This window comes from Mus caroli, unplaced genomic scaffold (assembly GCF_978045245.1).
Source record: "Mus caroli unplaced genomic scaffold, Mus_caroli_1 scaffold_3, whole genome shotgun sequence".
Taxonomy (NCBI): domain Eukaryota; kingdom Metazoa; phylum Chordata; class Mammalia; order Rodentia; family Muridae; genus Mus; species Mus caroli.
Window position 1 is genome coordinate 77,078,612 of NW_028227258.1, and position 13,541 is coordinate 77,092,152.

The following is a 13,541-nucleotide window of genomic DNA, read 5'->3' on the forward strand; positions in this document are numbered from 1 at the left end:
GCTGAAGCTCTCAGGGCCATCTGAGTCAAAGGTGACAGAGGCTACTTCTCTCAGCCTGAGAGAAGAATGGGTGCGAGTGCTTTGGTGAACACTTGGTACATGCGATTTGAAGGTGAACTCATTATTACAAGGCTTCTAGTTGTAATTCCAAGTTTTATGACTGAAGAAACTAGCTTTTATGTTCATACACACAATGCAAACAGAAGAGTGGCCTCCGTGACAGCTCGGGTGCCATCTGCAGTGCCTCAGCTTTGGCTGAGCTCAGAAGCGCTGGTTTCTATGTCACAATGCAGGGGATGTAAGAAACCCAAAACTTGATTATTTAAAATATCGGACACAAATACTATATAGTTATAATGAAACAGTATTATCTAGTGGAAGAAGCAGGCGCAATAACATGAAAAAACACATTTTATTGCACTTAAGTTATAAGAAAATAAAATTTCTAAGTGAATCAAACCATAGACACAATCCCTTTACAGGTTGTTTTCCTCCATCACGTCAGGTTGTTACATAACTAAAATTAACCAACTTGAATCTGATTGTTTTAAATCAGACTATAAATAAAACAAACAAAAAATAAACAGGAGGAGGAAAAAAAAGACGGCCTAGGATACAGTGTTAACCACTTTCACAGTTCAGCTTGAGTTACGGCTCCTGGTGAATGAGGCGGACCATCTGACTCCCGCTCGCTCATCGAGCTGGTAGGCGAGTGACAGAGTGTCACTGCAGAGCGAATTCCTCTCACGTCAGTCACTCAGAGCAATGAAACTGTAACAGTTGTTTTCCCCAATACTGTAAGATGCTACGACTGACCAGCAACTTCCTTTTCCTTTGTGTTTTATATATCTTTAAAATATCTTGTCAGTTTTACTATGTATTTTCTTCCATTCACCACAGCCCTCAAAAAGAAGTTTCTCCACAGAACAGGCACCTCAGGCTCTGTCCCAAGGAATGTGTTTTAATTTTTGCCCAGATAAAAGAAAATAAGCTTTGCACACACTCTCAATTCTTTATTTGCAGGCAAACTTCACTCTTTATTATCTGAAACTTTTCCATTCTCAGCCTCTTAGAGGCACAGATGGCTCAAGTTTCAGTGGCAAAAAAGTCTTTTTTTCTGTAACCAAACTAGAGCAAATTTGGAATTCAGTCTGGGACTAAAACGTCACAGCAGAAAAAAAATAAAAAAAAAATAATTTGCTTTTTCTTTCTTTCATTTAGCAGCATAAATAAGTTTGGCCACTGGGAGTACAGTACAGGGGTGGGACAACGACCCCGGATTTGAAGACCTACTTCTAGCACCAGCATCAAGAATTATATCCATCTCAGGACTCACCAACCCAGGACAACTTGCCACCTTTGAGCAACATATGCATTGAAGAGTGTATATAGAAGCAACAGTAAAGAGATTAACAGAGGCTAATACTGTGATTGATTGACATTGGCAATGGTTGGCAAAAAAAAAGAAAAGAAACAGAAAAAAGAGAAAAAAGAAAGCTTCATGATAACTGTACAAAAACAATTCACAGTAATTGTTTTAAGCTTTTCCACTTCAGAAAAATGATGTTTTGTTGCAGATGCTCTCTGATTAGAAGATAAGCAGCCCGTGTTTGGATATTACTGCCACTCCTTTCTAGGTGACGGTAACAACGCTGATGTAGCTCTGCCCAATGACCACTGGAGAAGAAAACAAAGAATAATTGCACCTGGTTGGATTTAGAGAGTCGTCTTGCCAAGCTGCCCCTCAGTCACAAGTGAGGCCTTTTCGAGATGCGACAGCTGCCGCCTCCTGTCAGTTACGGTCTCTTGTCTCTTCTTACCTTCTTAGTCTGTAGGTCTTTTCAGTCTGTTGTCCCAAGCCAACATCCTGCACCACTGAGTACAAGGGATTTTTTTCCTTTTCTTTTTTCTCTTTTTTTTTCTGGTTTTTTTTTTTCATTTTTTTGTTTGTTTTTGTTTTTTGCGCAGGGGGAAGGGTAGGGAGTATATTGTCTACACAGTTGGACAAAATTCATCATGTCTGCTTTTCATTTCATGTCCACATCAAAGTCCAGCACCAGGAGCTTGGTTTCCTCAGTTCCATTCCGACTCCCGACTGCACACACCAGCTTTGTGTTTGAGGCCCTGATCCGCCACACAACTCCCCCGCTCCCCCCACTCTCCAATGTGACGAGGTTTCGGATAAATTCACCCGTTTTCAAGTCCCAGAGTTTGACCGTTCCGTCGTCTGAGCTGGTAATTACGAAGTTCTTGTTGAACTGTAAGCAGGTCACAGCGCTCTGATGCTTGCTGGGACCTAGGCAAAGGCAAATGCGGGTTACTGCTTAGGAAGGGAGTTCAGGGGCTTTTGCGTGGGACTTGTGCTCTTCTACATTATGGCATACAAGAAATGCAATATTTAAAAAGCTGCACATTTAGCAACCTTGTGTAGTTTAGGACCAGCTTGGATGTAAGAAAATCTGGTAGCTATTTGTAACTACAGTATTAAGTCTCAAGAGCTCTGGCTCCCAGTAGCCCTGGTCAGTGCACACATTCCACTGCTGGAAAAAGGAACATTCAGGTTTGTCACTCTGTCACTCTGCCATGATGAACTGATCAGTCAAAGAAGGAAATAGAATTTGTGACTACCCCAAACTCCTAGGAACAGTCACAATTAATGAACAAAGGCTGCTATGTGCTGCCTCCTGATGGCTTCACTCCAAACAAACAAACAACAATAATACCTTCTAAGGGCTGTGACTAAGAGAAGGAAGTTACTCATGGAGAACCCAATGGTGCTAATACCTAATGCCAATGTTTCTCACTCTACCTTTACCTCAGAGAGCACCATTATTCCTTCCATTCCGACTGAAGGAGTTGACCAAGCAAAGGCCAAAGTAATTTCCTATCAGAGATGCTTCAATTCAAAATAAAATGATCACTCAAAAGGAACGCTGCTCCGTGAGACAGTCACGTCTTTCTTCTTTCTCATTGTTAAGGTTAAACAGTCAACAGAACACACAGGAAATGATTAACAATTTTCACATTAAAGACACAATTGAAAACCATTTCTCAAGGTGGCCTACTTTTGAAAGCCAAACATTCACAAGCTCATCAGGAGTAAGTACTCTGCATAAGGTTAAACCTCTGCTCTCCACAGGTTCTCTCTTGAATAGCAATGACATTTTTCAAGACAGGCTAACAGAGGGCCAGGGCTTACCTTGCAATGTTTGTAAACACTGTCCTGTTTTGATATCCCAGATCTTAACTGTAGAATCTGCATTCCCAGAGACAAGAATATTGTCTTTGAGTTCCATTCCACTTGTTAATGACTGGTGTCCTGTTAGCGTGTGAATACAATTCCCTGTCTCCACATCCCAGACGCGGATTGATGTATCAAGAGATCCACTCACCACATGGATGCCGTCAAACTACAACAGACACAGAGTATTACAACAGGAACATGGATTCCTGTCCTAGCAGCTGTTGACATTACTCACAATAGGGAGAGGGCTACAAGCAACATGTAGGCCAGAACAAAGCATACTAGGATAAACTTGCAGGTAAGCTGATGTGCATGCCATGAAAGTCTGTAGATCATGTCTTCAAAATACTTCTTTCATAAATTCTCTTAAAGTTAAAAAAAGAAACAAAACAAAACAGCTGAATCGTTCAAACAAGGAAGAAACAACTTCAAGAAGGCGACAAAGCACCGGAAATACACAGCATCCTTTTCAGACCACCTGCTCCCAGCTGGAAGCCACATCCCAGGTATTTAGTAGGACTATGGTGCCTGACTTGCCTAGAGGAAGCCAAAGCCAGTGCCTGAGACAGAGCACCTGAGGGAAGGGAATAGCCACAGCTAACTTTCATTGATGTTCAATAGTAAATTCCATTAAAAATTGTTTGTAAACAAGAAATTAATGCTAATTAGCAAATATCCCAAAAGAAAACTGTATCAGGAATTAGAAGAGGGGGTATTTTAGAAACAAATGCAATCTATGTAGTCTCTCTTCTTCAGCTTCCCAAGGACACTAAAAGCCAATAAGCAACTACTGGTCCCCAGAAGGTCTCTATAACATGCGGCTATCTATTCTGAGATCATTCTCTACGTTCTGAGCACATCACAAGCAGCAGCATTAGCAACCAATTCCCTCTCCTTGGAAGCCATCCTCTTTTCTGAAGCAATCAATATCTTTATTATATATCAATACTTCATTACTTGGGCAGTATCATCAATTAAGAATCAAATGCCCTAAGAACGGCAACATCAGCACTGGGATTCTGTTCTACTTTGCTCATCTAACTAACAGGCAGTAGTAACTGGGAAGGAAATTATGTAACAGGAAATATTTTAAGATGGAAAATGCTGCAGTTCCAGAAATAAAAGTATCCCACGTTTTATGTCTAGTTACTGAAGATCTTAACTATTACAGTCTATTAATAGATATCAAGTCTAAAGGAAAACAAAACAGGTTAGTCAAATTCATCTCTCTGTGGCTCCCAGTCAGTGGCTCTGGGCAAGTAAGTACAGAGCTTTCTGCAGAGAGGTTCCACAGCTACTTCAAATGGGGATGAAATCACAATTACATGCTCCATCAACTTTTAGCTATCAAGGCAAAGGGGCAGCTTTTGGTCAAATTAATCCTCAGCTAAGGAGTTTATTAAAATCCAAGTTATTCTCCTATGAGATTATCTAAGTATTAATTAATGTAGCAAAATTTATAATCCTGAAGTATCAGGTTCCAAGACAAATATTTGTATTTTAAAGAGAAAATGGATCACAGAAATTTAAATCATTAAATCAGTTAAAATGATTTGAAATTTGTGTTTCTTCATGCTAATTTTAAGGTACTTATAAACAGCAACTTGACAGTAACTGAGGAGAACAATCTTATGAGTCAACGGCAGAGAATCGAAGGGTGGGAGAGACACGACCTCTTACCTGTAATGAATAGACTCTATTAGTGTGTCCCTGTAACGTGTGTAGACAGGTCTCAGTCTCTGGATCCCACACCTTCACCATAAAATCATATGCTCCACTAACAACCCTCCTGCCATCATACTGAACGCAGCGGACCGCTGCTACGTGACCCATCAGGACGTGTAAACACTGGCCGGTCTCAATATCCCAAACCCTGAGAGTGGCATCTCGAGAACCGCTCACAACCCTGCAGAGCAGAACAGAGCACAAGAGTCAAGAAATGAATGCACAGGACAGGTAAAACCATTGTTTTCTCCTCTTTTTCTTAAACAGAAATCCTTTCATGAGAAACTCTACCTAATGCCTTCAAATGCAAATTCCAGTTCCTCTGCCTGGAATGGGAAGTGAGGAAGACTTGGAGATCAACTGGCCATCTGATTGGTTCCCTGACTTAGGGACCCTGGTTCCACCTCAAGGTTCCATGGCACAGTCTGGAAAGCACTGCATTCAAGCAGCTCTCCAATCACACAACAAGATCCTGATTAGCAGTAAAATGGAAATGTGGCATATGCATAAATCCTCAATGTACCTCCAGGTGGTATGAACTTACAACAATCCAGAACTTTCCTTCTTTATGATCTTTGTCATTTCACTACACTGCAATTATGAACTCCTATTAACTATTTGAGTAAGTAGACATTTCAATACAATTATTTCTCAACAAAATAGAATTTTAAAGTGAATTTGGGACTCAGAAAGCCATAGTTGTTTCCTTATACTTCACAGTCAGGGAAAGTCAGTTTCAGACACGTGTTCATAGCTGGTGACTCAGAGATTCTTAGAGATATTCCTATAGCAGTAACACAAATGCCTAAAGCAACTGTCTCGGTGCTATAAAATGATACTCTTCTGAAAACCAGAGTGAGACAATCATGATTACTAACCAGGCACCTTTACCTCATTCTCAAGAGATAAAAAAGCCATTCTACGTAAGACAGAGCAGAGTGCTGACGTGTGGGAGAATGAACACAACAAAAAACGGAAAGGTGGTGTCCTTTGAAACCCATCCCTAAATTTTAATCACAGAACACACCATGCAAAGCAGGCTCAAATTTATGAGTGAGAGGAGTCCCTGTACAAGGATGGCTGTAGGGAAGGTCTGCTTACAGCAATGATTCTTAATGAAAAGCAGTCTGGACAGAGCTGTAGGTCATGAATGCTGTGGGTTCCACAGAAGGACCCTTCTAAGCTACGGTGTCAGAGGAAAGCTCTCCTCTGAAAGCTGGGAACTCAGTATCCTCCTATGTCTACCTCTTCAGTGCAAAGATTAGCAGCATGTGACACGGCAGACCAAAAGTGACAAAGAAGTAGAAAACACAACTTCTTAGCTGGGTGCAGTGAAGAAGTATCAACACAAGGGCCTGAGGTCAGCAGAAGCCTGACATAAAAAGCACCAGGCAGAGGGACTGGGAAGGAAAGGGCAAACAGGCCAGACTTGGCTGAGACTACCTTGAAAACAGGACTTTAAGTTCTCCCTTCATTTGGTGGGCAGAAATAGGGCAGCAAGCCATCCTAACATGAGGGCGCTCTGTCAGCTGTGCAAAAGGCAAGAGGACCCCATATTTGAGTGCTCTCAACAGTTTGGATGACTAGTATTGACATTAAGTTAAGGCCCCTGGACCTTAGCCATGTCTACATGCAGGGATGTGATGCAGTGGGGGCAGAGTGGGTGTGTCACTTAAGGACTCAGGCAACAAGGCCTGGTGACTGAATTTTTTGTTCTTACACAGCATAATACGAAAATCAAGAAAGGAAATGATTTTTGTTTAAAGATGATGACTCATCAAAACATCAAAACAGATTAGAGAGCAGAGTTTGAAGAAAAACAGCCATATATCAAATGAAGAAGGAAATTTAGACAATCCTCTACTTTTAAGCCAATATAACCCAACTTTCTTAACTTAGGACCATCTGCACTATATCCTTAGTGTCCACTTGAAGAGCTCATTAGTACTCTATGAATCCCAGAGTCACAAGTAAGAGTAATGCGAGCCCCAATCATAATGGCACGTCCTTTACCTTTTTTCATGGAGATGCATACACCGTACAGTAGAAGTGTGCCCATATAAAGTATGTATACACTCTCCAGTCTCAGCATTCCACACTTTGAGAGTCCGGTCAGTCGATCCACTGATGATGATATTGTCTCTCATCTGTGATGACCACACTCCACCTGTATGTCCCACTAACGTTCTCAGACACTGGAAAAACACTTCAGATGATTAATTTTAGGTAGAAATGCAAGCAAGTCAAAGACTACACTAACATCTCATTAAAATTTGGAATAAATTTTACTTATTCAACTTTACTGAAGCACTAGGAAAGCATTTTTGCACACCAATGCTATCTGACACCATCACTGCTGTTGGCTTATTTGGTAGCAGAATATGCTTATACAGGGATACATGACTGAGGAACAAGTATGGAGAAAGGAAACATGGTATAAACCATAGGAGTCATAGGAAGGGGCTGGGGAGATGGCTCAGTGATTTAGAGCACTGGTTGCTCTTTCAGGGACCTGGGTTTGAGCTCTGGCACCCACATGGTGCCTCCCAACCACCTGGAACTCTAGTGCCCAGGGATCTGACACCCTGTTCTGGCCTTGGAAGGCACCTGATATGCATGTGGTGCACAGACATATATACAAGTAAACACATGCATATAATAAAATGAAGTAAAAAAATTTAAAGAGAATCATATGCTACAAAGCATAAGACATGCCAGGAAGTAACCATACTGTGAGCAGGCAAGTTCCACAGCTCTAGCTTGGCCGCAGGACTAAAATACTACTGAGCTGTAGGGAGTCTTCCAGGACGAGAAGGAAGGCAAGAATGCAGGGAGCGCTGGGTGTGGCCACATACCACAGCTCTCCCCATCTGCCTAAAGGCGGTAGTTAGGGCTGCCTATGCTACTTCTAGACATGTAAAGACAGACGCTGAAACTCTGAGATAAACCCAAACTACTATTAGACCCTGGAAATATGTAGCTGCTCTGAACAGTTTAACATCTAAGTTGAGAATTTGTAAGATTCTTGTCCATGGAACAACACAGCAAGACACATTTTCTAAAAACATAAGCTTTTCACATACTTTCTTCTGTTATTTTTATAAATGGTCAATTACTTAGTTCATGAAAATGTTCTCTTTTGAACATATAATTCAATATTCACTAGAGACTGGTTAAGGAACGGTCCATGGTGTACGAACGGTGCAGCCACTGCGTCAACTGCTTGGCTCTTCAGCCCTGCTTCATTCCCTACCACCGATGTCTGCGACAACCTTAACAGGATATGCCTGGTTTCTAAATTGCAGACAGCTCAGCAACAAAGCAGCTTATAAGGAAAATTACACATTTCTCTGTCATGTTTTGGAAGGCATCAGGAAGTAGTGATTCTAACTCACACAGGCAAGGTGAAAGGTACTGAGGAAAAGAAACAAGGATGTGCTCCTGAGACATCTTAGACTAAGTGACAAAGACACAAGCTACTTAAATGAAGGAAACCCTACTGCTGCCAGCATGCCAGGGTGACACTCATAGCCATCAGGAAAAGGGACATGTTTCTAAAGGAGGCCTGATATTTGCTATTAAGAAACATCCACTTTACTGTGACTGCACACACAAAATGGTGACTCCAAAGTGAACTTACCTTGCCCGTGACCGCTGACCAAACTTTTAAAGTGTTGTCATCAGAACCACTAACTATGCGGTTGCCACAAAACTGTAGGCATGTGATCACATGGTCATCGTGCCCTTTCAGCACCTATAAGAAAAGTGTACAGATCCTGTGGATGTCACTACATCACATTCTTCAGAATACAGTGACATACTGCAGAGATGGCTCAGATAGACAGAACCTGGGGCCGAATCCCTCCAACTCATAGAAACACTCTGTGTGGTCACACAATGACCCTGACACTGAGGGACGTGTTCCTGGGGCTTCTAATTGCCAGCCCAGCTCCAGGATCAGTGAGAGAGACTATCTTAAAAAGTAAGGCAGACAGAGAATGAGAACAGGAGAACTCACTACCTCCTCTGACCTGTATGTGTGCGCGCACACACATGTGCATACATCACACAGTGAAAACAAGAAGGAGCCATGTGTCAGAATAGTAATCTATAATCTATTTTTAGAATGAACTTTATATAAAAGACACAACATCTTTTTCCTGGATGATAAATTAAACATTAAATATTTCCATATTCTACTGTCCACTATTAACATTTTACTAAGCCAAAACTTCATAAAGATGGTTCTAACACAAATGTCTAATCTGTTTAAGTCAAAAGAAAAGTTACTTTATTTTAGTAAATACTGTTGACAAAAACAGAAGAAAACCAGGCCTGATGACACAAGGAGGACAAAATAGAGGGTCCCAGGGTTAAGGCCTGCCTGGGATACCAAGGTGAGCTCCAAGGCAGCCTGGATAACTGAGCTCACCTCAGCTCAGTAGTAAAGAAGAAGAAAAGGAAGAGAAAGAGGTGGAAGCGGAAAAGGAGGAGAAGAGTGGGTTTTAGATGCAACTTTTAGCACTCCAGAGAAGAAACAGAGTAATAGCAAATAATGTTTTTTTGTTTTTGTTTTTGTTTCAACCTAAAACTTATCCCAGGGCATGCTGGCATATAAAATTATGCCTCCCATAGCTGGCTCACTTTTTGTTATTAAAGTATATATTTAGTATTTCTACCATTTACACATCTGAAATAATATTCTAAGACAGAAAATGAGACTTCTGCTTCAAATAATTAAAAACAAACAAACACACACACAAAAAATCCATTTGGCCTGTGAGGCTAGAAGGCTGCAACCTCGTAGTGAGAATCATGGTAGCACAGTATCACGCAGTGTCTCAACTCACCTTTTTGGGGAGAAACATTTTTGAGACAAGGTTTCATACTAATAGCTCACATTGGCCTAGAACTCAGTATATTGCTCAGGTTGGCTTTAACTCACAGTAATCCTCCTGCCTTGGCCTCTTGAATACAGGGACTACAAGCATGTGACACCATGCCTGAATCAACTTATCCTTGATTCCAATAAAATTATCAGATTAAAGAAATGAGAAATAAAAGAACACTGATCATTGCACTTTGAGTTCCTTTCCATAGAAGGTAGGCACTGCGTTACACTGCAGCCAACATGTGAAGAGAGCAGGCACTGTACCTGAAGAAAGGTTTCTGTTGGTATGTCAAGAGTCTGTTACCTTAGGAGATTTGAGTTCTCCTCGTCTCCAGTTTGTATCAATTCTGTGCTGTCTGATATACGCACTCTTCCATGGGCTGTGTATGAAACCTGGTTTTATTATTTTTCTTCTCTTGATGTGCAACGGTTCATCAATCCCTAAAGTATCAAAGAGTTCAAGAGAATAATTCTTTTCACCACTAATAAAAATTACACACCTTATAAAGTTCTTGTTTTCTCTGCTTGGCCCAGATACTGGGCTGTGCAGCACTGACCCTCCATTTGCTCTCTCTCTCTCTCCATTCTCTCTCACAGTGACTGTGGGAGGGGCTGGTATGGACATGCAAAGATGGGAGTGTATGTGCACTGCTGTGGAAATTAGTACAGTGACTCCTAAATGCACAAACACAGTGCAGGATGCAGGACTTTCACTTCTGCATGTATATGCAAAAGGATGAAAAGCAGAGATACACACATGCTCACAGCAAAAGCAGAGCAGTCACCGTGCCTTTCCATAGATGAACACCAAATGTAGTGGTGCACCCAGAAATGCTGCTCGCCTTAACAGAGGACATGGGGATACACGCTGTGACATGAACCTTGAAGGCATTTTGCTCAGTGAATAAGGCAATCACAAAAGGAGAAATGCTGTATAATTTCACTTATCATAGTTTCCTAGAACAGTAAACTTATAAAGCACGTAGGCAACAGGAATAGAAGAATGGGGAGAATATCACCGCATCCTACTCAATAAAATGGCTTGAACTCACTATGGAGACCAAGATGGCCTCTAGCTTTCAGCAATCCTGTCTCTGTCTTCCAAGTGCTATGAGTACAGTGAACCCCATTACCTCAGGTTATTACCACAGTCTGGACTGCCCTGGAACTTGCTATATAAACCAAGCTGTTCAGAATCATTTTTACGAAATATAGTTTTTTAAGAGGACATTTAAAAAGGACTCTTAAGCTAGGTATGTGGCATACCCCTTTAATTCCAGTACTCAGGAGGCAGAGGAAGGTGAATCTTCATGAGTTCAAGGCCAGCCTGGTCTGTATAGAGGCACCCTGTCTCAAGGGGAAAAAGGGCTCTGAGAAAGAAGGTAAGGCAGAGTTGATTAACCCTGGTTTACATTAAAAAACAAAACAAAACAACAAAAAACCCCACAACTTAAGAAGAGGATCTTATCATTAATCTAGGAACAGTCAGAGGTTGACTGCAGAACCAGGCTTAGCAAGAAGCATCTGAGACCCTGCCCTGGAGTCTCCACTCACCCTCACTGGTCAGTGCTCTCTACCTGGTCACACGGCTTCGAAGGGGGCCTAATCTATAGAACAGAGCATTACCATTTTCTCTCTCAAGCATTTTGCCCCTCAGAAACAGCTATTTTTTTTTTTCTAAATGATTACTTTTCTAGATACCTGTTTACAAAACAGAAGCCAAACTAAACTATACTTCAATAATAGAAGGTCCACAACAGGGAGACTAGGATGAAACAGTACCACGTCCCCAGCATTTACAAATGCTCAGCTCACAGGAGGTGCGCAGTAAGTGTTTATTCGAGGAGTATTTACAATACTCAATTATCTGGGTATTTAACTGCAGATTTGTGGCTTCCTTTAAATCAGGTGGCCTCCTTTCCTGTTTGGATCAAGGAAGTGAACAGACGCAGATGCACTCTGGCAGGCACCTGAGCCAGCCATCTACTCTCACTCACAGCCAAGTTATTCTGTTAACTTGTTTCCAGAATCCTTTACTTCTGCAGAGAAGAAACACATCTGTGTGATTCTGAACTTACCCTCTTCTTTACATTTCTCTCTCCAGAGAAGGTTATCCTCAGCCAAAATTCTCCAGTATCGACAAGTCTGAGCCGCTTGCAGCAGGTCTTTGGGTTCCAGGAATGAAAGCACATAGAGTGCCAACTATGGAAAAGGAAATAGGGAAGGCATACTCACACTTCAAAAAAAAAAAAAAAAATCACAGAAAAAAAGGTTACTCTACCCAAGATGAGCATCTTGCTAGGACTGCTGTATTTCAGTGGGCTGAACGAATCAAGAAAAGCAGTATTTTAAGAGCAAAGAAAATGCTCATTAATCTCATATTAGGAATCTGAGGCTTTATTCTGGGTGACCTATGATTTTATTGGTATTTACTTACAAGGTGAGAACAATGCCACTTATCACAAGTTTCTTGTGTGAGCCTAGTGCTCAAGCACTTAGATAACCTAAATAAATGTTGGTAAAGAGACTTGAAATTGTTCACACCAATTATCAAAAAAAATACAAGTACATTTTGTGTCAATATGGTAATAATGTTTTAAATAACATACTTCCCTATAGGGTTAAGTCTATGCCATTATTCTTCCACATAAACATAAAGCACTTCCCAAGTGAAGAATACCCCAGTAGCAGGAAACAAAACACCATAGCTGATATGCTAAGCCAGGGCTCTCTCCTTCCAAACATCTTTTTTCCTCAGGAAGTCTTTGAAAGAACACGGAAGCCAAGAGAATCTTTTGGTGCTTTGCCTTTTATTAATCATCTGTGCTTACTTCTTAAATTCTAAAACACTTTCAAATTCTGGAGCTTGGTGATGGCTCAGTCAGTAACATTTCATGTGTAGTCATGAAGATAAGGGCTCAGATCCCAGCAGTCTTGTAAAAGGCTAGGCATGGCAATTCCTACAGTCACTGTTCACTGGACAGCTGCCACTCTAGCTGAATGGGTAAGCTCTCGACTCAGTGGTAGACCACATCTGCATGTACATATGTACACACACTTGAACACATGAACATACTACACATATGCATATTCTAGAGGAGGGTATCAGGCATGTAAAATAATCAAGATGAATATCCACTTCACTTACAAAAAATGTCCCCTATTTTACGCCCCGATGGAAGCAAAGGAGATCTCATGTTACTTTTCTAAGTTTATTCAAAGAGTTCTGCTGTAGAAAAAGCGCCCAAGAATAAACACTTTTCTTCTGGGACAATGGAGGTTTTAAAAAGTACTCCAAAAGGGAAAAGGTACCAGGGGAAAAAAAAAAGTATCAATTTTGCTTTTCCCCAGAGTTGTACTTCACTTCACTGATTTTACTCAAATCTAATGCCAGATTATAACTATGACTATATTTAACACCACTAGGAATTTAGAGTGATTATCTAAGAAAAGAGAAAGCAAAACTCTTTCTGTTCAAATCTGAGGTTTCAGGATCACTGTATGAATGATGTGTTAGTTTTTTGTGCTATTTAACTGATATTTATTACATGTATATAGTAATTTTAGAAAATATAGGCTATGAGGATACTATTTAATATCACATATTCCTTTCTTTTGATAAAAATTAAGTTATGAAGTCTAATGTCAATACGTGCATTATATTTAAACTATAAGCCACAC

General features: G+C 40.8%; 1 protein-coding gene across 7 annotated transcripts in view; it reads right to left on the minus strand.

Moving 5' to 3' along the window:
* Positions 1–393: 393 nt before the first annotated feature.
* The window catches only part of Fbxw7 (F-box and WD repeat domain containing 7), a 161,775-nt gene continuing 148,627 nt past the window's right edge, over positions 394–13,541 (minus strand). For all 7 annotated transcript variants that reach the window (XM_029475516.1, XM_021158294.2, XM_029475514.1 and 4 more), the window contains 7 exons: positions 11,939–12,062; positions 10,165–10,301; positions 8,610–8,723; positions 6,983–7,164; positions 4,925–5,150; positions 3,200–3,410; positions 394–2,296 (listed from right to left, as the gene is read on the minus strand). In XM_029475516.1, coding sequence (XP_029331376.1) covers positions 2,028–2,296; positions 3,200–3,410; positions 4,925–5,150; positions 6,983–7,164; positions 8,610–8,723; positions 10,165–10,301; positions 11,939–12,062 — 1,263 coding nt within the window. In that variant the 3' untranslated portion in view covers positions 394–2,027. The remainder of the gene's footprint in view (positions 2,297–3,199; positions 3,411–4,924; positions 5,151–6,982; positions 7,165–8,609; positions 8,724–10,164; positions 10,302–11,938; positions 12,063–13,541) is intronic.